A 23,800-nucleotide genomic window follows, 5' to 3' on the forward strand; every position below is an offset into this window, starting at 1 on the left:
TGACGCAGTTCTATGGTTGCTGTTAGTAAGCTCTAGCAGCCATAATCTTTCTGATAGAGCTGCACCCTGTCTGACGTAAAGGTAGGCTTTAAGTCTCAGGTCCTCCTTGGTCGATTTGGGGACAAGTGGTTGTAAATAATGGGAGAGGACGTTCCGTTGCCCCCCTGTTTGACGCCCCACACGAGTTCAGCAGCCATTAACTCACAGCGAGGTCAGGCGATGTCCTCTTTGGCCGCCATTTTGAGGTCAGGCACAGGGTCGGCGGCGGTGGGCAACAAAGGGAGCCGGTGAGGAGACTTTTTATTACAGTAAAAGGTAGATAGGGCTGTAGCTTGGCGCCCACGTAGTGGTCGTTACCTTGTCAGGTGGAAGAGGCGGCTCCGGTGGAGGTTCAAGTCAGGCGGCGTCTTCTTTGTCTGCCATTTTGAAGACAGGCGTGAGGTCTGAGGCGGAAAAGAACAAGCAGCTTCGGTGAAGGGACTATTAGCTTTTAATGATGGTCAGGGCTGTAACTTGGCGCCCACATAGCAGTCCGTGTACTTGCAGGGTGAAAGAAAGCGGCTCCGGTGGGGGCTCCGGTCAGGCGACGTCCTTTTTAGCCGCCATTTTGGAGACAGGCGCGGGGATTAGCGGTGGCGAGAGTCACGGAGCTCCGGTGAGGGATATATGTCTTGAACGATTGGGCGGGCCTGAGGTATTCGTGGTTCCTGGTGTGGGCGCTGATGCTGGAATGCTGGATCCGGCGGTGGTCTACATCAAGCGGGTGAGTGTCCTGGGGTCGCAAGGAGGGCAGAGGGGCGCCGATCACCGGAGAGCGAGATCGGGCGGCGGGACCCTGCTTTCCTAAGGCGGGACAGGCTGCACTTATCCGTCTTATGCTTCGGTCGCGTTCCTGGTGTTGGGCAGCGCTAGGGGGGCTCTATTTAGGTTATTTTCAATGAAGCCAGGAGCTCGGTTTCAGAGCTCACTACCCCTGCGGCCATCCACCAATCACCCATCATCCCGCTTAAACCTCCCCAAGACCCCCCAAATGGTCGAGAAACCTCTCCCAAGTACCCATAGACATTCTAGAAGGTGAGCTAAGTTCACTTCTTCCAGACAACTCTCTGCACCTTTCGACCAATGATCTCATCGACCACTACAACTCTGAGCTAGTCTCCATTCTCGATAATCTAGCTCCTCTAAAGCTCAAAAGAAGCCGTGCCACCCCTTCTAGAACCTGGTTCAATGCAGACCTCAACGCAGAAAGAAGAACCTTGAGAGCCAAAGAAAGAAAGTGGAGAAACAACCCAACAGCCATCCTTCGCCTACAACTAAAAACAGCCCGCAAGAAATATAACAACCATATCAAAAACAAGAAATACAGCTTCTTCCAAGAGGCACTAGCCAACTCCAAAAACAGACCTAAGGAGCTCTACAACATAATCAGACATCAAACATCCAAGCCTCTGCCCTCACCCCTGCAGGCGTCCAAAGAACTATGCGACAACTTCGCCAGTTTCTTCAACGATAAGGTCTTAAAAATCGAATTATCTCTAGACATCAACAACTTATACCCCCCGAAGAGCAACGCGGCCATCCCACAGGCCCTCCCTTCCGGCCCCTCTCCCCTCCTTTGGCTAAGCTTTCGCCACGTGCAGGAAACTGAGATAATCTCGTTGATCTCGACCTCCAAACCATCAGCTCACATCTCAGACCCCATTCCTCCCTCACTAATCAAAAAAATGAAGCTCACCTTAGCACCTATCTGGGGCAAAATCATAAACAGCTCCCTACAAAGCGGAGTGGTCCCCGACTGTCTAAAAATGGGACAAGTCACCCCTTTGCTGAAAAAACTCGGTTTTGACTCTACTGACTTGAACAATTTCAGACCGATATCTAACCTCCCTCTACTCGCCAAAACACTGGAACGCTGCGTTCTCCTGCAATTGACTCATCATCTGGATAACATCAATCTCCTGAACCCCCTCCAATCCGGCTACAGACAAGGCCGCAGCACAGAAACTGCGATGCTGAACATCATAGACAACATTCACGGTTCTCTTGACGCTGACAAGTGCTGCCTCCTCATACTCCTTGATCTATCCGCAGCTTTCGACATGGTGGACCATAAGCTCCTCATCAAGACTCTGCAAGCAAGAGCTGGCCTCAGCGAGGTAGTTCTTGATTGGTTTTCCTCCTTTCTACACAACCGCTCGCAAATAATAAAAATGAAGAACTTCACCTCCGAAACCCAGCAAGTCAACAAGGGTGTCCCCCAAGGATCAGTACTTTCTCCTCAGCTTTTCAACATCTATATGGAACCGCTCGCCAAACTACTCAGGAATGCCAATATCCACTTCCACCTCTACGCGGATGACACGCACATCTACATGGATACCTCTTCACTTAACGACATCCACAGACTAAATGCTGTCTTAAACGATGTTCAAGATTGGCTGACAAAGAATCACCTGAAACTCAATCCCGACAAGACCGAAACTCTTCTCATCTCAAACAAAGAAGACAATCCTCAAATCATTGAGTGGCTGAAGTCGATCGATGCTCTTAAAGGTTCTCTCACGCTAGCTGATTCCGTTAAATCTCTGGGTTTCACCCTAGACCCCAAACTAACCTTGACAAACCACATTAAGAACTCGGCAAAAAGTGCATTCTTTAACCTCAGACTTCTGAACAAAATCAAACCTTACATTCCAAACAAGGACCTTAAACTAGCCACGCAATCTCTAGTTCTATCTAGACTGGACTATGGGAACTCAATCCTAACAGGCATCCCCAAATCGCACTTGGCTCCATTAAAAACAACTACATGCGGCAGCAAGAATGATCACAGGATGCAAAAAATCTGGCCACATCTCCCCAGCACTCAAAGAACTTGAATGGCTCCCGGTGGAAATGCGTAGCACCTTCAGAACTGCCTGCCTAACCCACAAGGCCCTCCACACCGGAAAACCAGAATACTTGGCAAACAAGCTCACATAAGCTGGCCAAAGTAGAAATTTGAGAAGCTCTAACTCCCTGTTGCTCATCCTACCAAAAACCAGAAAGAAGAAAACTGCGGACTGCTCCTTCACTGGAAATGCCCCCAAAATATGGAACTCTATCCCCCCCGCATATCAGAACCATACCGTCCTATGCGGAATTCAAGAACCAACTCAAATCCTTGTTCCTCATCCGTTCCCTAGGTCCTGGGTAACTAGGACCACCCCCAGAACTATGTGTTATCTCTGTATCCTATTACCAAGAAGTCCTACTGTTACGAACTTTTCCTCCTCCATAATTGTCTTTCGATGATCACCTTTATTTGTTACGTGTCTTTTTGTTCACCTTTTCATTCCTTTTACTGTAAAGCGCTCTGCTACCTTCGGGTCTTGTTAGCGCTATAGAAAACTTCTAAATCAATAAATAAATAAATAAAGGCACCTGTGTGGTCAAGGCTATCAGCGCCGTTAGAGGAGCGAAGCGATTCTTTTGTTTCCTCTTGCTGACCTGTGCTCCGCCTCACATGAGTTACCTCGTTGTAGTCCTATAAATGTAAGGGGGATTGCATTTTGGGCTTTAAACTGGGGGTGTTTTTTTTTATTAAGGAACTGGGGGCCAAGGGGAATATTGAGGGTTAAGGGCAGGGGCCGTGTATTTAAAAAAAGGGTTGGGGGCCACGAGGGGGTTGCGCTGTGGTCTTGATTTAGGGTTTAGGGCAGGGTCGGGTATTTTTTTTTAAAGGGCGGTGGACTACGGCAGAGGTTGGGTATTTTTAAAAAGGGTCGGGTGGGAGAGCGCCAGAGAACGGCTTTAGGACTGAGGGCAGTGGTCAAGAACAACGTTTATCATGCATAGCCCTTTAACATACATGCTTTACAACAAAATACGTTGTAAAAGCATGCGTGATAAAGGTTATATGTGGTAAAAGCATTTGTGTTGTAATGCATGCGTGGTAAAGGCATGCGTTGCAACAGAATGCGTTGTTTCATCCTGCAACCTTCCGAACAAACAGGTGATTGGAGACTTCATAGTGTCAGAACTTCCTTAGTGTAGTGGGTAGTCAATTTTGTCATTGTTTGTTGACATCTTATAGTACTCCAGTGCTTGACGTTTCGGTTGGTCATCTTAGTGTAGCGTACGCTACAGGGACAGGTTATCAGGTAGATCACACCCACACTATTACAGTTTGTATGTAGCCACAGTTCTCAGGGAGTTTTTAACCTGAGATCTATATGGGTATCATGAGTTGTCAAATTCTACACACCGCATGACTACAAACAAAGTGTCCTTTTACTCTGGTCAATGGCCAGAGTGTATCATGGATGGGGCGGCTGGAAATTTAGTCTGGGGTGGACCATAGTGTCTCTCAAATTGTGGCTGGGCTTAAAGGAAAACATAGGTTTTTGTTGAGCCAGGATTCCTTTATTCGGGATGTACCAATTTCTACATATTGATTTTTTTTGTGGTTGGAGACAAATTGCAAAAGGTGGTAGAACACACCATTTTGTCTGTAGTGGGCCATGAGTATCTTACAAACATTGCTGCACGATTAGTGCTTGTGGCAGTCTTGGATGTGCTGTGATGAAAGCGCTTGCAGGATAATATTGATTTGCGATCGATAGTGTGCCTGCATAGTCTTGTTGCTTTTCTCAAACCCAGATGATTCAGTAGTAAGTATAGACATAGTACTTTGGTTTTGATACACTCACACTAACATTAAGGTAAGGGTTCCTGAAGTTAAGCCAAGTGGTAAATTCCCTGATGGTGTCTTGTTCTCCCTCCCAAATAATCAACCCATCATTGATGTAGCATTTCTAGAGTTTCAGGTTTGGATCAAATGGATTGGAATCATTGTAGTTGGTGGGAGAAAGTACTTGTTGGTCTGTAATACTCTCTGGCCTCTTTTGTATCTTCGTAGTGATAACAAATATCACTTCAGACTGATCAGTGTAAAAAAGGGAAGGATCATAAAATGTCAACAACAATGCGTTTGGAAAGATTTGGGGATTGATGCATACCCTATGCTCTACTCCTAAGATTTTCAGGCTGTGGCTTTAGTACTCTGCTTTTCCAGTCAGCAGTGGAGAAAGAGTATGTGTGCCTGGGGAGAGGTAGGTTGTTCAAACTCAGTTTTTACTATTCTATGTCAGGACCGGAGGCTTCGGATTATGCTCTCTCTCTTTGCTTTATTTTCAATGGCAGCCATTTTAAAAAACGTCCCGAGTCCCCTGTGATGAGGCGCAGCCTCCATCTCCGGCCACTAGGGGCGCTGTGATGCCTTTTGATTTTGGTGGTGCGTCAGCGTCTCTATTGCAACGGCGAGCAGAATTCGAATCATTCATGGCTTGCATTCCGCCCAACGTTGCCTGAAGCCTCTCGCCCTTCGAGACGCACGGCCTCGGAGGAGGGTCAGTAGAGCTCTGCTCTTGCCCCATTGACACTCGGAGCTTGCTCTGGGTCAGTGTGAGTGTGTTTCTTCATTAACGCCTGTGCAGGGTGTACTTGGTGTAGCTTTTGCTGGGCATTTTTCCTAGCAGGCTGAATAAGGGCCTGCAGGGACATGTCCCAGGGAGCATTTATACTGCCTTTAGAGTTGTGCAGTAAGCCTGTTTGTTCATATTGTGGCCGGACTGATAACCCTCCACTGGCTACCAGTGCGTCAGAGAGTTATGTTCAAGGCCATGTGCATAGCTCATCAGGCCTTCTGGAACACTGGCCCCAGTATCACTCAAGATCTAATAACCCACTACACGCCCAATAGAAGTCTACGCTCGAGTCAGACCTTCCTGGCAACAGTTCCCAGAATAAAGAGATCCAGATCCGGAGGCAGGTCTTTCTCACATAACGCCGCCAGGGCCTGGAACGCCCTACCGCTGCATCTTAGAGCTAACCCTAACCTTCTAGCCTTCCGCAAACAGCTGAAAACCTTTTTATTTCACCCAATCTAACCTACTCCTCCTTCTCCCCACGGGGCCACAGCTTGGGCTTACGGTATTCTTAGCGCTTGGACGCCTCCGGGCAGCAATTCGCGCTTTACAAATGTACATCCAATCCAATCCAATCCAATATTAGCAGGGTGGTGTCCCTGAGGTGTTTTTTCTGCACCTCTGGTGTTTGTTCTAAACGGTGACTGTGCCATGTGTTAATCTGCTGGTCCCCAGCTTATATCAAGCAGCATACTCTGCTGTGGAGGTGTCGCTGGTACATTATTGTGTTAAGTCCAGTGCCAGAGTATATCGCTCAGCCTCATGTCACAGCAGGCGGACATGAGTTGGGAAGAGGATCCCCTAGCCCAGGTACCTTGGGAGGATGACTTCTACGATTGGAAGGTTGCTCAAACACCAGAACTGGACCCCAGAATGGCCACTTTCCTTGCAAAATTTATGAATGACCCGAAAAAGGGGATAGACCGTTCCTGGAGGGCATGCCAGGATAAGTTGTTGTATGCCCTCTGCCCCATCACCATGATTTTAGACATAGCGGACTACACCAAGAGTATTGGGCCCTGATTTCTCCAGAGGCCCTCTCAGGTTGGGCCCAGCCCACTGTGGTGTTCCTCGGGAACTCCAATTGTGCGCTTTCAACAGAGCGTAGGAGGTCCTTTTTAATAAAGGTGGACCCCAAGCTAGGGGATTTAGCTGACTCGGAGGCGGGGGCGGTGGCCCAGGGAGGTGTGTTTGGAGAGCCTTTCATCAAGGAGCTGGGCAAGTTCGTGAACATGTTCACGTCGCTTGTCAAAGCCCTGACTTCAATTAAAAAGGTTTTCTCCTCCCGGGTCTTTCGTGGGGTCGGTCGAGGAAGGAGCCGCTCGACCGGCCAGACCCCCTAGAACTTCAGGGGGCAAGGCTCCAGGCAAGGTCACTTCCAGAACTAGTCACATTACAATTTCTACCACTCGCGAGGAAGGTGTTCCAGAGGTCATGGTTTCCGTGGAGGAGATAATTCCTCTAACACCGGTAAGTGTTGTGCCCGAGTGTCTGGTAAGAGTGGGTGGCCAGTGGCCAAGTTTCAGCATGAGTGGATGGCAGTCACATCTGATGCTTGGGTGTTGCAAACAGTCCAAGGTTTTCAGATCGAGTTTTGTGGCTAACCCAAACTAAAGTTTCCGCCCCGTCCTATCCGTTTTTCACATTAGGAAGAGGAGCTGGTAGAGGCAGAAGTCTCTGCACTCTTAAGCAAGGGATCTATATGTCACATCGTATTACACCCGCAGGGTTTCATCAGCAACATGTTTGTAGTGGACAAAACAAATCGGGGACACCGTCCGGTCCTAAACCTCCGCGATTTCAACGAATGACTTGTTTATAGCCATTTCAAGATGGAGGGTGTTCACCTCTTAAGGGACGTGCTGCGTCCCGCGGACTGAATGGTTTGGTTGGATTTAAAGGATGCCTACTTGGCCATTCCTACTTTTCCTCTTCACAGAAAGTTTGTTCAGTTTCTGTGGCGGCATCAGGTGTATCAATTCACCACAAATCCTTTCGGGCTCTCTTCCGCTCCTTGGTGTTTTACGAGGTGCTCAAGCTGGTACTGGAATTCCTGAGAGTGCGTGGGACCAGGTTAAGTGTGTATTTAGACTACATGCTTTTGTTAGCTCAAGACCCACGGGTCCTTCGAGACCAGTTGCAGCAAGCTGTCAGTCTTCTGGAAGGCTTGGGGTTTGTAATAAACACCAAGAAATCTCTGTTGGTTCCACCCCAGAAGGTCACATTCTTACGGTTTGTTTTAAGTTCCACAGTGGCAACTCTCAATCTAACACTGCGGAAACTGACAAAGATACGTCACGAACTGCGGCGCACCTTAGCCAAAAGAACGGTTCCTCTTCGGCAAATTGCCCGCACAGTAGGGGTACTCTCGGCCTCCGTCCAAGCGATTTTTCCAGGTCCATCACATTACCGAGCTCTGCAGCGCCTCAAGGCAAAACATCTTCCCAGAGGGGTACCTTATTCCCATCCCGTTACCCTGTCAGAGGAAGCACGATACGAAGTTCGGTGGTGGCTCTCTCAAAGGGCAGTCTGGAATGGGAGGGTGATCCTTGGCTCCGCCCTAGACCTGGTTATCGAGTCAGATGCCAGCAGATCGGGCTGGGGCACCAGGTGTGGAAATTGTTCCACAGGAGGTTCAGGGTCTCCCCAGGAGCAAGCCTTGCACATCAATTGTCTTGAGCTCCTGGCGGGTTCCTTCACGGTGCGTTGTTGGACCAAGGATTGGGTCTCGTCCTGTGTCCTGTTGAAACTGTACAATATATCGGTGGTCAGATACATCACCGACCTAGGCGGCACTCGCTCCAAGGTGCTTTCGGATCTGGCGTCAAATCTGTGGCAATTTTACCTCGACCACCACATTGCGATATCGGCGGAATACCTTCGCAGTCAGGAGAATCTGGTGGCGGATTGGCAGTGTCCTCATTTCAGAGACTCCAGCCTTTGGAAATTACATCTAGACGTTTTTTCTCTGGTGCAGGACCTTTGGGGCCCTTTTCTGTGAATCTTTTTGCCTCCAGACTTAGTTATCAGCTTCCTCTGTTTTTCAGCTGGAGGCCAGATCCTTTGGCAGTGGCCACAGATCCCTTCCTGTAGGATTGGATGCAGCAGCAACCCTTTGCATACCCGCCCTTCGCGATGATTATTCGAGTGACAGCCCATGTCAGAAGGCAAGAAGCGAATGTGATTCTCATCACTCACATCTGGAGGTCGCAAGTTTGGTTTCCAGGTCTTCTGGAACTTTCTTGGGATTTTCCAATCCGACTCCCCCACTTTCCAGATCTTCTCAGCCCAGATCGGCTACCTCACCTGATGGTGCTCAATGGATCCCTGCGCCTTATGGTGTGGAGGATTACAGGGGCAGATGGTTGCTTCCAGGCCTTTCGGAATACGCTGAGAATCTCTTGTCTAAGGCCTGGGCGGGCAGTACCATTAAGCGGTATCGATCTGCCTGGAGGCGATGGTGTGGTTGGTGTATGCAACGGGGTTGTGATCCCGTGGGCTCGGATGTAGTTCAGGTTCTGAATTTTTTGGCGAGTTTGGCCCAGCAAGGCCTAGCCTACCACACCTTTTGGTATGCGATTTCAGCGGGGCATGCCCCGGTCCAAGGCAAACCTGTAGGAGAACACCTGTTTGTTGGCCGACTATTGTGAGGCTTCCGTTTATCACTTCCCCCAGAACCACAGTACTCAGAGTTGTGGGATGTGAATAGGGTTCTTAATCTGTCTTTGTCCTGGCAGGCTAATGAGTACTTCTCAAAAAAGGAGTTATCAGCAAATCTATCTATGCTCCTTTGTCTTGTTTCATGCAGAAGGGTTTCTGATGTGCGTGCCCTGGATATTACCGGCAGAGTGTTTCTCCTTCTGGAGTGTATTTCGCCATCAGATGTAGAACTAAGAGTCATACTCGAGTGATTGAGTACCCAGCATTTCCAGACTGTCCTAAGCTTTGTGTGGTGCGCTGCTTAAAAGCATATGAGGACATGTGTTCGGAGCTCAGACCTCCAGGGCAGAGACAACATTTGATTGCTCTCCAAAAGCCACACAAGGCGGTTTCCTCCCCAGCGATAGCGCGTTGGGTGCGTTGGGTTAGGCATGAAGCAGGCATTAGCCTTCACCAGTTTGGTGTTCATTTGGCTTGGGGAGCAATGGCTTCCAAAGCGTTCACACTTGGAGCAGGTCTAGCGGACATTATGAATGCAGCGGATTGGTCCTCCAATACCACCTTTAAAAGGTTTTATTTTAAATATGGCTCATTTGGTGGTAAGTAAGCTTTAAACTAGCATAATCCGAAGCCTCCGGTCCTGACATAGAATGACAAATTTCCTAGCTATCGTAACAGAAAGTTTCAATTCTATTAAGGACTTGGAGGTGAGGATTATCCCACCCAGGGCTCTTCGAGACATCCCGCCTTTGATAGTAAGTATGCATTTTGATTTGTTCTGTGTTGCTATTTCCTGCATTGTTTTATGATTGTGAGAATCCTTAGAGCTTTTTAGTTCTTGGATGCAACAACTTCGTATCTAGTGACATGTTAACCTCGATACCCTTGCTTGCAGGTTATTGCCTTGACTTGGTCTTCTAGTCCTAATTTTGTCATTTGGTTCCAGGTTCCGATGTCGGGAAACAGGACGGCTGAAGACAATCTTATGGTGTACTTGCGCAAAGAAAGAGGAAGAGCAAGGGGTTGATGAGGGACTATGGCATGGATCCTGCACCTGGATTGGTTGATTGGACTGAGGGATATGTTGTCCTTTCTTTCTTTTTTTGGCAACCACTTTCGCAAGGGTGTTTGGGAAATGTGGTTTTGGTTTGAAGTTTTAAAATGGCTGCTATTGAAAATAAAGCAAAGAGAGATAGCATAATCCTCGCCTCCGAGTCCTTAATAGAATTGAAACTTGCCGTTACAATAGATAGGACATTTTTCATTCCCCTGGGCTAGGCTTACTTGCATGGTGACATTGATCATCCAAGGATGCGGCTTGCTTTGGTTGCAGTGGGTTTGTCTTTGCAACTTGTAAAATGATGGCATTTGCAACAGCCTTTCCACGTCTGAACCAAGATCTTAAACATTAAACCCAGGAATGTTCACTTGTGGACTGCTGTGGGCTGAATCCTCTCACAAAGCACATGGGCAGCATATCAAATCTCAAAGATGGACATCAGAGCCCCAAGAAAGGACAAGAACACATAATTAGTTCCAGTATAACTGTTCTCAGCTGATGGTCTGGAAACTCCCCACAAATGCCCCAATTACTTTCAGGTAGTGCGGTGGGTTCCAGATGTTAGCGGCATCCTGAGATGAGGCAGAAGCAGTGGCTCATGGTGGCAGTATTGAAGTGAGATGCTTGTAGAGGAGAGAAGAGCGCACTAGAGAATTGAAGCAAGAATGTTCTGAGTAAACTGAAGACTGCATGTGAATGGCTGCAAACACAGAGGCTTACAGGAACCATACGCTCAGAAAGGTTTCCTAATTGCAAAGAACCCTTACATATATGTCTGGATCATGTCCACCACCTTCATATTCTCTTGGAGAAAGTGAGGATGCAGCAACTTCTGTCAGAGCCAGCCCCTCACTGTACCAGAGCACTGAGCGTTGCACATGGAACAGACCTCAAGTGCATGATTAAAGCACTCTCAGGACCTAGATGCCTCCTATGCCACGGGCCCCACTGAACGGTAGCCTACAGCAGTCATTCCTGGGTTCCATGGTTCCCGGTGGCCACGCCTCTTGGGCAGCTTGGTTGTGTTTGAGCTGGCAGGTCCTGAGGACTAGGTTGGATGACGTCAGGGCCTACGTTCTTCAGGCTGTGACGGCCTTTGAAGCGACATAACGGCCCATTACAGTCTATAAAGTGGAGATTTTGGCCGTGGCTAAGTCTCTGCCGCCGGCTGGAATCTCCTCCTCTGGGCTGGATTTCCACCTCCGGGCCGGAATCTCCACTTCCGGGCCGGAATCTCCACCACCGGGCCAGAATCTCTGCCACCGGGCCGGAATCTCCTGCCCGAGTGCGGACGTAAAGTTAGTAGTCGTGAATCCATTCTGTGAATACCAGAAGTAGTAAGTGCATTCTGTGAATACCAAAAGTAGTAAGTTTAGGATTTTGTCTTAAGTTTGTTCTGTGAATCGGGCCCTTTGTAAGGCACCTTCTCAAGGTAATGTTAAATGGTACATATGCTAGCTAAGGTTAATCAAAATATATGGGGGCATATTATCAAGGGGGTTTATCTCCGCTTTTTGGCTTTAAAAGCCAAGAAAGCGGAGATAAAATTATCTCCCTATTACCTAGCTGTCGCTAACACCAGTTAGCGACAGCTAGTAGGAGATAGCGACCATCTTGGGCCCCACTTTGCATGTCAGTGATATTTATCACTAATGACATGCAAAGTGGGCGTGCCAAGATGTTAGCGACTGGAAACAGTCGCTAAGATCGCTATCTCCTATTACCAACTTTTGGAGATATTCGCGCTAAGCGCGAACATCTCCAAAAGCTAACACCTGCCCCTGAGCAGTTCTTAGCCATGTTATCCAATGGTAGGTGGATAACATGGCTAAGAGCATTAGCTCGGTAATGCATGAATATCGCGGACTTTTCAGCGATATTCATGCATTGCGGCCGTTTTTTATCGCATTTGCGATAAAACTTGGTAATACCAAGGTTTATCTGCGATAAAAATCACCGCAGCTCAGCGGTAAATTTTTGTCTCTAACCAAGCAATAGCGATAATTATCGCTATTGCTTGGTAATATGCCCCATGATTCGTTCAGTCTGCTAAACCTAAATATAAAACAATGCAAAAAATATGTGAAATCATATTTGATATAATATGTCATGTGTGTATCATGTAACCTATTGTCATGAAAGTTACAGATTAACATATCATTTAGTGCAAATAAGTGATGATGACATTGCGTCATCGCTCATGCGTCTTTTTATTCGGAAAACACGCCTATTACCTGGTGGGTGGAGATATTTATGCAGAGTTTCTTGATAGCAAATTCTGTTGGGTACCACAATAAACAATTATATAGTGTTTGTTGGATATATGTTTGGGTGACTAAAAAGTGGTCTAAATGGATTATGCCTTTTATGCTTCTATGTTTAAAACCAGGTTGGCATGTGCTGATAAATCAGCCCTAGTCTGAAAAGTTGTTGGTTTTATTTTTATAGGTAAGAAATGAAACTTCTCAGCTCTTGGATGAAGACATCCACGCTATAAATGCAAAAGTGAACGAAATGAACCAAGTTTACGCCAAGGTGGATAAATTAGAGGTAGGTCACCTTTAGGTAAACCCAACCACTGCTTCTGAAATAAAATGCTTACCTCACCCAAATCTTAAAGTTGCATTTAATTTTGGGCTAATGTCAATAACCAGAAACACACTATCTTGTTGAAAACAGAATGGAATCTCTTTCTCTGCCACGCTCGCGCCCTGCTTTTTTATGTAATTGGTTGATCCACTAGGCCTTCCACCCTTTCCTTGCATGTAAATGTACAGGGCTGGGGCTGAACTTCCCAGTATAGTGTTAAAGCCTACGTTTGGGAAAATCTATTAGTATACTTTCAGTTAACGCAGTGACACTTTAAATTATGAATCCAGGCAGTATCTAGACATTGACTAATTGACTAGTGCTTCTCTAAATTTATTTTTTATTTATTCAGAAATGTGCATATTGGTTACTGAGGGATGAACAATTGATCACATAGATTTGAGGGTCTAATGTGGTTCATTTCGTTCTTTTATACCTCTAATGTGAAATGCGAAGAAACATAACATTTGGCAGCAAATAGGGACTGAAGCTGGAATGCTTCCCTTGGTACATGGACACTTCCTTGCCTCTAGCATTATTCTTGTGTTTTCTCCAGCTGTATTTCCCTCTGTCTGCTGGAGGTAGACCCTACCATCATGGGCATCCGCAGAAATGTTTCCAGGGGGGGCAACATTTTAACTTCATTACCATCCTCCGACATGATTGAGCACAAGTATTAAATACATTAAAACTAATCAAGACAAAGAGCTTAAATAAACAAAGAAACCCATAGGGGGAAGACAAAAATCTTGTGAGGCACCACAGCAGACGACCTGGCAACTACAATAAAACAGAGGGAAAAACAAAAAATGACCGGAAAAAAACAAAAAAAATTTAAATCAGGTTGATGCAGTTCTAGAGCATGGGTACTCTCAAACTTTCTCTCAGGGGCCAAATTTAAAGTGTGGTTTGTGGCCGAGGGCCACACCGGTGGAGGCCGGGTCAGTGGGGGAGGGGGGAGAGGCTAGAGCAACAAAAAACAATGACCATGAGGTTGAACACAGGTCCCTGCAGTGGACGCCTTCATCCACTTAGCCACCAGACCCGGCATACACACATCTTTTTTTCTCTCTCTCTCTCTCTCTCTCTCTCTCTCTCTCTCTCTCTCTCTCTCTCTCTCTCTCTCTCTCTCTCTCTGTCTGTCTCTCTCTCTCTCTGTCTCTCTGTCTCCCTCCCTCCCTCTCTGTCTCCCTCCCTCTCTCTCCTTGTCTCCCTCCCTCTCTCTATCTCTCTGTCTCCCTCCCTCTCCCTGTCTCCCTCTGTCTCACTCACTCTGTCTGTCTATCTCTCTCCCTCGCTCTTTCTCTGTCTCCCTCCCTCTCTCTCCCTGTCTCCCTCCCTCTCTCTCCCTCTGTCTCCCTCCCTCCCTCTGTCTGTCTCTCTCCCTCTTTCTGTCTACCTCCCTCTGTCTGTCTCCCTCTGTCTGTCGCCCTTTGCCTGTCGCCCTCTGTCTCCCTCCCTCTGTCTCCCTCCCTCTGTCTCCCTCCCTCTGTCTCCCTCCCTCTGTCCCCCTCTCTCTCTCTCCCTGTCTCCTTCTCTGTCTCACTGTTTCCCTCCCTCTCCCTCTCTGTGTTTCCCTCTGTCTCACTCACTCTGGCTGTCTATCTCGCTCTCTCTCCCTGTCTCCCTCCGTCTTTCTCCCTCTGTATCCCTCCCTCATTTCCCTCTCCCTCCCTCTGTCTGTCTCTCTCCCTCTGTCTGTCTACCTCCCTCTGTCGTCCTCCTCCCTCTGTCTGTCTCCCTCTGTCGCCCTCTGTCTGTCGCCCTCTGCTGTCGCCCTCTGTCTGTCACCCTTTGTCTGCCTCCCTCTGTCTCCCTCCCTCTGTCTCCCGCTCTCTCTCTGTCTAACTCTGTCTCCCTACCTTTGTCTCCCTCCCTTTGTCTCCCTCCCTTTGTCTCCCTCCCTCTGATTGTCTTCCTCTGTCTGTTGCCCTCTGTCTGATGCCCTCTGTCTGTCGCCCTCTGACTGTCTTCCTCTGATAGTCTTCCTCTGACTGTCTCCCTCTGTCTGTCTCCATCTCTCTGTCTCCATCCCTCTGTCTCCCTCCCTCTGTCTCCCTCCCTGTCTCCCTCCCGCTGTCACCCTCTCTCTGTCTCCCTCTGTCTTTCTCCCTCCCTCTATCTCCCTCTCTCTCCCTCTCTGTCTCCCTCTGTCACCCTCTGTTCCCTCCCTCTCTCTCTCCCTCCGTCTCCCTCCCTCTGTCTCCCTCCCTGTCTCCCTCCCGCTGTCACCCTCTCTCTGTCTCCCTCTGTCTTTCTCCCTCCCTCTATCTCCCTCTCTCTCCCTCTCTGTCTCCCTCTGTCACCCTCTGTTCCCTCCCTCTCTCTCTCCCTCCGTCTCCCTCTATGTCTGTCTGTCTCTCTGTCTGTCTTAGTCTCTGCCCCTATCTGTCTGTCCCTGTCTCTGCCTCTATCTGTCTGTCTCTATCTGTCCCTGTTTCCGTCCCTCTGTCTCCCTCTCCGTCTCTCTGTCTGTCTCTGCGTGTCTTCCCCTGTCCCTGTCTCTGCCTCCATCTGTCTCTGTCTGTCTCTATCTGTCTCTGTCTCCCTCCCTCCCTCTCTCCCTCTGTCTCCCTCTGTATCCCTCTGTCTCACTCACTCTGTCTGTCTCCCTCTCTCTCTCTGTCTCCCTCTCTCTGTCTCTCTCCCTCCCTCACTCCCTCCCTCTGTCTCCCTCCTCAGTCTCTGTCCCTCAGTCTCCCTCCCTCTGCATCCCTCCCGCTGCCTCCCTCCCTCTCTGTCTCCCTCTCTCTCTTGCTCCCTCTGCCTCCCTCCCTCTGTCTCCCTCTCTCTGTCTTCCTCTCTCTCTCTGTCTCCCTCTCTCTCTGTCTCCGTCTTACCCTCTCTCTCTGTCTCCCTCCCTATGTCTGTCTCTGTCTCCCTCTATCTGTCTCCCTGTCTGTCTCCCTCCCTCTGTCACCCCCCTACCTCTGTCTGTTGCCCTCTGTCTTCCTCCTTCTGTCTCCCACCCTCTCTCTCTCTCTCTCTCCCTCGGTCTCCCTTCCTCTGTCTCCCTCCCTCTATCTCCCTCCCTCTCTCCCTCTGTCTCCCGCCCTATCTGCTGTCTCCCTCTCTCTCTGTCTCCCTCTGTCTGTCTTTGTCTCCCTCCCTCAGTCTCCTTCCCTCTGTCTCCCTCCCTCTGTATCCCTCCCTCTGTCTCCCTCCCTCTGTCTCCCCCTCTGTCTCCCTCTCTCTCAGTCTCCCTCTTCCTGTCTCCCTCTTTCTGTCTCCCTCTCTCTTTGTCTCCCTCTCTCTGTCTGTCTCCCTCTCTCTGTCTGTCTCCCTCTCTCTGTCTCCCTCTCTCTCTGTCTCCCTCTCTTTCCCTCTCTGTCTCCCTCCCTCTATCTGTCTCTGTCAGTATCCCACCCTGTATTTCCCTCTATCTGTCTCCCTCCCTCTGTCGCCCCTTCCCTCTGTCTGTCTCCCTCTGTCTGTCGCCCTCTGTCTACCTCCATCTCCTTCCCTCATTATCCTTATCTATAATTATGTTCCCCCCTCTCGCCTCTTTTCCTATCTTCTCTCGTCAATCATTTCTCCCTCTTTCCTCTCGCCCTCTCTGTTTGTCTCTACTCCCCACTACGTCTCTTATTTTTCCTTTTGGCTCTGTCTCTCTCTTTATCTCTCCTTTGCTCTTACGTCTCCCTTGGCCACAACATGGAGGAGAAATTCAATTTTTCACTACAACATTGTCAAAATCGAATTTTCATTTTATTTCCATTTTTAGTCATATTGTTCTTTAAATGTAGTTATTTCAGTCCTTAGTGTTTTTTGCAGAGTTTTTTCACTGTTAGCTGTATACAGCATTCTCCCCATTGCACAAACGGATGGAATTTCATAAGAAAGTTTCAATTTCAATCCGGTCTGTCACTTCACAGTTTTTAAACTAAGAATGTTTGCACTAACCCCGCTCCCCAAACACCCCACCCGCGCCCCGTAGCATTTTATCTGATTGTTGTGGCCTGCTGTGAGAGACTAAAGCGCCCGTCCCCTGCCTAAGACTTGCTAATTGTGCTGCTCACCTCCTGAGGCCTGGGATGGGCGGAGATGCTCCATGCTGGGCCTCCTCTGCCGGCCCATTGTCATTCTGCCCATGGCAATGGACCGCCTCACTCTGTGACCTGCTGAGAGTCACACTGGGCGCTGTAGCAGCCTTTCAGGTAGGAAAATCGGCCCAGGTATGTGGGCCCATCTTCTAGAACCGGGCCTGAATCCAGGGGGGGGGGCAAGCGCCCCCTCTTGCCCCCCCCTGCGGACGCCCATGCCTACCATTGTATTACACCCGAAGCGGTGATGGCGGCCCTTGACTCCCATTCACTCGCTTTGAGTGGTAATGTGGAAGGCGATGTCACTGACCTGGACAACTGGCTTCTGCTTCGGGCAGCAGAGCTCGCAAGGCCCGGACTGGCCGTTGCGGGCACCGGGCAATCGCCCGGTGCGCTGCAAGGTGGGGCCGGTTTTGGGCCCTGGGGGCCGTTTTTGTTACAGGGCCATCAGCCCTGTAACAAAATCGTCCGAAAACCGGCCCGACAAACAGCTCGGTCGCACCCCCAGGGGCCGGCCGAGCACTTTGCCAGGGCCGGTTTTGGTTCTCAGTCCGGCCCTGGAGCTCGCCCCGCCCTCTTCTCGCCCTGCCTTGATCTCTCAAGTCTCAGCTCCTTGGTTTACACCTGCTCTTAAAGTAAGCAGGAGGACCTGCAAAAGACTCAAGAGAGCATGGCGGAAAAACTTTGAGAGCAGGGAGAAAACTGCATCTAAACAAGCATTTAAACTGCACCACAAACTTATCTTCAAAGAGAATTTTTTTTTTCTCATCAAGAATAGAAGCTGCCGGGAATACAAATAAAGCGATTTTTAAAATAGTAATGGAATTTGCATCCCCGAATGCTGTAACTAGGTCTTTTTCCCCCTCAGCATTATGGGTGGATCAGATGGCTCTATTTTTTGCTGACAAAATTAGAAAGATCCAGGACACTTTCCTTAGCTCCCATGAGGCTAATGTTCAGGATAACGTCCCCCCCCATCCAGAGAGCTGCCTTTTCATCACGGAGTTTCCTCCTCTTACATTGGCACCTCATTGGGTATCTTGAAGAACCTGAAATCAGGGGCTGCTTCTGACCCTTGCGTCTACTTTGGAATCAATTGCTCCCTCCATTAATTCCTATGTGAACCAGTTTTTAAATACCTCCCTGCAGCCGGGGCTGGTTCCTGGCAAGTGGAAGGAAGCACACATTCTTTACCTTCTGAAAAAAACAACCCAATATGGTTCCAGAGCTTCCTGTTAACTCTAGGCCAATTTCCCTTTTGCCTTTCTTTTCCAAAGTACTGAAAAAAATGTTCACCCAGTCACCTCTGCCTTTCTGGAGACGAACAACATTTTGCATCAGAGCCAATCTGGGTTCCGCCCGAATTTCAGCACCGAAACAGCACTTTTGGAAATCTCGGAATCCATTAAGGACGTCTTGGATAAAGGTGGTAAAGCTATGGTGATATTGTTAGATCTTTCAGCAGCCTTTGACACCGTCGATCACAACCGACTCCAGGAGGCCGGCTTTAGAGGGACGGTTCTCAAATGGTTTGCCTCTTTTCTGTCATGGCGCCAACAAACGGTGTGGGTTCCTCCTATTTCCGCCTTAATCTCCCCTTTGGAGGTAGGGCTCGGTGCTTAGTCCTACTTTATTCAATCTGTACATGTCCCCATTGGCCAGTCGTGTTGAGTCGCATGGAGCCAAAATAGTGTTGTATGCTGACGACACCCAACTCCTTTTTACATGCGACAAGGTTTCGGAGTTTAAGGGGGAAGCTATTAAGGCCTGCTTGTCGGCGGTGTTCTCCTGGCTACAGCTGAATGAACTTAAATATAATTCTGATAAATCTGAGATTATTTTCTTTGGTTGTTCTTCTAACAACTTATGGCGGAACTGGTGGCCTCAGGACATGCATCCTCCTGCTAACCCAGTATCATCTGTAAAAAACCTTGGTGTAAAATTGGACGACTCTCTGAGTATGAAGGTTTAAGGAGGTACAAGGGCACCCAGCAGGTAGTTAAGGACCTTGGGTAGTAATTTCAATAGCAACAATGGTCTTTAAGAGGAACTGTAGGAACATACAGATAAAATATAGTCTTCAATGAGTCCTATATTCATTGGGGTAAACAACCTTTACAACGCAACTTTTACCACGCAGTGCCTTTACAACGCAACTTTTACAGCGCAAACCATTACAACGCATTGCGCTGGGGGGCGCTCTAGGATAGGGAATGGGTTTAATGTACTATCCAACACCTTCCCTACTATCCACGGGGACTGGAGCTGGAATAGTAAATTAAACAATTCACTATCCAGCGCCTAAAAGCACTATGCGTTGTAATGGTATTCGTTGTAAATACCGTGTTGTAAAGGCACGCGAAGTAAAAGTATGCGTTGTAACGTCATACATCCATTCATTGGTGTCGAGCCGGACACAATTTTAATCAGTTAGAAAAATTCAACAAATAATCGTAATGGAGCGAACAAACAATGCAGTGGACAAGATAGCTTGTTTATGTATTTCCATTGACCAAAGCTCCCGCCAATTTGTTGCCTGAAAAACTTTTTGTTTAAATTTAACTTATTTTTTTCATTTGTGTGATTTCTGTGTAAATCGGTTACAAGATTGTGTCCCACTGTATTGTGTGTTTTCTATGTTTATCTGATGCAGGATTGAGTCCCACTGCATTGTTTGTTCGCTTCATTACGATTATTTGTTGAATTTTTCTAACTGATTAAAATTGTGTCTGGCTGGACACCAATTAATATTGGACTCATTGAAGACTATATTTTATCTGTATGTTCCTACAGTTCCTCTTAAGGACCATTGTTGCTATTGAAATCTCTGAGTATGAAGCCAAATGTTCAGACGGTGGTTGGCCAGTGCTTCGGTTTTCTGAAAATGCTTAAACAGTTTCTTCCATTACGTTCGATGCCCTGCAGGAAAATTGTGGTCCAGGCCTTGATTGGCTCTAGGCTGGACTACGAAAACATTCTTGATCTAGGGCTTCCGGAGTACCTGCTTACCCGCCTCCAAGTAGTGTAAAATGCGACGGCCAGAGCTATTCTTTCTCTTGGCCCCAGGGCCCGGATGACTGCTCTTTTGAAGTCTCTACATTGGCTTCCGATTCATAAGCGGATACAGTTTAAGGCCCCGGTGCTGGCTTTTAAGGCGTTACATGGGTATGGTGACCCTTACTTGAGGAAGAGAGTGCAATTTTATCATCCGCAGTGCTCTCATCGCGCCGCCTCATTGGCCCTAGTCTGTACTCCGGCGGTGAAATATTCTCGAATTTGAGGACGCTCCTTCCGGCTCAAAGTGGCAAAGCTATGGAATTATTTGCTACTTGCTGGGAGACTTCTCCAGGATCTGCTTCCTTTCAGAAAACCCCTAAAAATATGGCTGTTTCAGCAATAACGAAATACTTTGCGCTCTGCACACTTGTTTTTCTGTCCAGTTCAGTTGTACTCACCCAGCGCCGGGACACTCAGTAGAGTAGCTGTGCGCTTTATAAAACCCTGGATAACATAACATAACATTTTCAGTCAAGTCTATGAGCCCTATTCACAATGGTACTGACTCTTACTAACTCTTGAGTTCTCTGCTGTGCTCATGAATTGCATTTAGTTATGAACCAGAAGTAATCAAAGAGTAATTCACACCTTCTCACAAGGAATTCTTTATAAATCGTGTCCTCTGCTTTTGACCTAACAACTTTGGCTGAAACCTTGCTCCATGTAAAAAGATATTTCTTGCCAATACTGCCCCTATGCCCTCTGCCTTACTTGTGACTACTTGCACTCAAAATACTTTTGCTCTAAAATATTATTGAATCCCAGGTTTAAAGCAAATCAGAATTTGATTGTGTTGATCACACTGCAGTGCCCCATGGCATGTCCCAGTTTCCATAATCCCTAACATTCTCTCCATTTTGTACCACTCTGGACTCTTTTTGGTTTTGAGGTGTGCCTCCAGAGTGGTGCATAACATTTCAGCTGAGGGCTTACTTGTTGATCTTTGGAGCAATAACAAAAACATTTCTGTGACCATACCTTTCCCCCACAGACGTCGATTCACCGAAAATTCAAAGGGTAGCAGAAGTGATGTCTCTCACCTTTTTACACCCCCTGACATTACAGGGTTAACCCATTATCCTGACATTAGCTGCTTAACAGCTTCCTGTTTGCAGCTGAACGTTAGAGGGTGGTAAGAGTGTGCTAAATACTGAAAGTAGATCAAAAGGCTTCTAATGCCTTGTTGACTTTCTTTTCCCAATAGTACCTGCAAGACCCCTTAGACCAGAGGTGGTGAAGGTAAAGGGTGATGTATCAAATGGCAAGCCAAATGTAACAGCTGTTACCCCTAGGATGCCCTAATTGGCATCTGCCCAGAGCAGGAGAAGAAGATTTTGATTTGATGTGACCACCTCCTATTAGGTAATTAATAACACAGTTTCCAGTAAAAGACTTTGGAGTGATAACGTAATGCTTTATGAGTATATGGTCTTGTTTTGCTTCCATTGAATTGTACTAATTAACCTAAATACAATTTATTTGAAGGTTTTATGTAGCGTAAACAAACCCCTTGCAGGTATCAGAGTGCTTTACACTTGTTAGAGAACAGAGACATACACAATCAATATAAATATAGTCAGGAAAGGAACATTAAATGGCCGAATATCTGGGAAGGCGAAATCGTCTTAATGATAGGACAGAAGGTCAAAACAGTAAAATAACAAGCAAGCTGTATCCAGATAGAAGACGAAGGTCTGAGTTGGCTCAGTGAGAACAGTTCCAATGAACTAGGGCAAAAATTATTTCTGAGTAGTAATTTAACTTCTTTCTTGAAGGATGCCGTTGAAGGATTCATTCTGGTTGCGGTGGGGGGAGAGAGTTCCAAATTCTCAGGGCAATGCCAGAGAAGGCTCTATTGTAGTTTTTCTTTTTAGAGAATCTCTGAGGTTTCAGTAGTAAAGTGAAGAAGTGTAGGGCTTTTTGCGTCATACATTCAATTTTCAGCTGAATTCTTGCTTCGGAGCAGAGCCAGTTGAGGGATTTCCAATCAGGGGTGACATGGCTGTTTCTTTTCGAGTCAGTGATGAGCCTTGCCTCGGAGTTGAGGGAGGCTCCTAAGAGAGCAGTTATGGAATTGGGCAGGCCACCTAGGGATGCATCTCCGTAGACTAGCTTGGGAATGACTAGGGCTTGGATGGCAGAGTGGAAGTCATGGGGTAGGGTAGGAAAGGGCTTAGTTTTCTTAAGATGTTTATTTTGGTGTCAGGAATCCTGTGGGACCCCTAAGGTGACAGTCATGAAAGTAGACATTGACTGATTAACCTTGATTTTTTTTTTTAGTAGTTCTGTTTTGGAGAAAGGAGGTGAACCAGTTTAGGACAGTCCCTGAGAGTCCCAACCTGCGTTCCAGTAGTTCTAGTAGGTGGTCATGATTAACCGTATCAAGAGCTGAAGGATGGTCAAGGAGGATATTGAGGCATGATTTGTTTTTATCCAACATTTTTAGCACATCGCCCACTATATGTGTAAGTACCAATTCAGAGCTGTGCCCTGGTCGGAAGCCGGATTGGAATTGGTCAAGAAGACGGAATTGCTCTATGTGGTTACAGAGCTGGACGTGTACACATTTTTTAAGGAGCTTCGCCAGAGTTTGAATACTAGAGATGAGGCGGAAGCTATTTAGGTCTGTGTGATCTGCCATAGGTTTTTTTAAGAATATGGATGACTAACTCAGCCTTTAGGCAATCTGGGGTTGTGCCTTGAAGTAGAGAGGTATTAACAATGTTGGTCCAAAATGGGAGAATCGAAAGTTTGATCTCATTGAAGAAGTTGGGAGGTAGCGGTTCGTTGTAGGTGTTTGAGGGTTTCAGATCTGCTAGAATTTTAGAATGTCATTTTCTTCCATGGTTTTGTGGGTGGAAAGTTCAAGACTGGAATCAGGTATGTATTGAACTGAAGTGAGGTGGTCATCTTAATTCTGACTGTGGACTTGCAAATTCCATGATCCTTGCTCTGTTGTTAGCCAGCGAGGTTTGCACTTTAGAAATAACAAAATATACATACATTTGTGGTTTTTAAACAAATGTAACGTGGGCACTTGTCCTAAATTGAAAATAGATCTGACTAAAAATGGAAATAGATTTATATTTCACCATCATATGTAATGTATAATTCTTCTATATAGTAGACATTTCTTGCTTTAATGTTATTTTATAGTTTAAATGTTCTGCTTATTTGAGGCCTATGGGATATTTGTGCCTTTTGATCAGCCGAGGACTTTTTAGATCTTGCCTAACAGCGCACATACGCTGTGCTGCAAGAGGTATTGTATAAAGTAAAGGACTTGGAGCCCGCCCATTACTTACCATTTACTGGCTTGTCATTCTCTTTAGCTGCCTTCTAATTGGCCACCATTTGCCCCATCACTTCTTTTTATTTCTCTGGAGCACGGACCAAATACTAATTGATCTAATTTGATTAGTGCCCTTGTGCTGCTGGCACTGAGAATCAGGGTACTTTTTTCTTTGTTCTATCCATCATTTCCAATTCCATGCTACACTTTTGGGTTGCTTTTAACTTTCGTCCTACAGGTTTGTTTGCTGTTGTCTTAACCCCTTAGATACTTATGATGAACCCAGCCGTCATGAGCCACGGGTGGCCTGTGCCCATGACAGCTGGGTTCTGTCACTACCACGCCCGCGATTGGATTGTCCAGAACCGGCTGGAATTCCTGTCGCAGGCAAGGTGTTCTATTGTTTTGGAATTTGGTGCTTCCTTTTACAGCACTAATCAAATGGTACAGACTATTAAAGCACTTGGTGACTTTGTTTTACAGTTTGCAGCTTTCTTATAGCACCATACAAATGGCACAGAATGTTAAAGCAGCCTGTGTGACCGCAGGCGTTTGTAGACTGCGCCTCTTTATGCATACAACATATGTAACCACCTAGAAAGAGCGACAGGATAGTCTCTAAGCACGTCCT

The 23,800-nt window shown here is 47.2% G+C and overlaps 1 protein-coding gene across 3 annotated transcripts in view; it reads left to right on the forward strand.

Annotated features, from left to right (window-relative positions):
- Positions 1–23,800, forward strand: part of BCAS4 (breast carcinoma amplified sequence 4) — a 413,107-nt gene that overhangs the window by 212,257 nt on the left and 177,050 nt on the right. For 2 of the 3 annotated variants that reach the window (XM_078652042.1, XM_078652043.1), the window contains exon 3: positions 12,637–12,738. In XM_078652042.1, the coding sequence (XP_078508168.1) occupies positions 12,637–12,738 (102 nt within the window). Of the gene's footprint in view, positions 1–10,074; positions 10,314–12,636; positions 12,739–23,800 lie in introns of those variants that run through there. The other variant, XM_078652044.1, reaches the window with a different exon arrangement.

This window comes from Lissotriton helveticus, chromosome 7 (genome assembly GCF_964261635.1).
Source record: "Lissotriton helveticus chromosome 7, aLisHel1.1, whole genome shotgun sequence".
NCBI classification, from domain to species: Eukaryota; Metazoa; Chordata; class Amphibia; order Caudata; family Salamandridae; genus Lissotriton; species Lissotriton helveticus.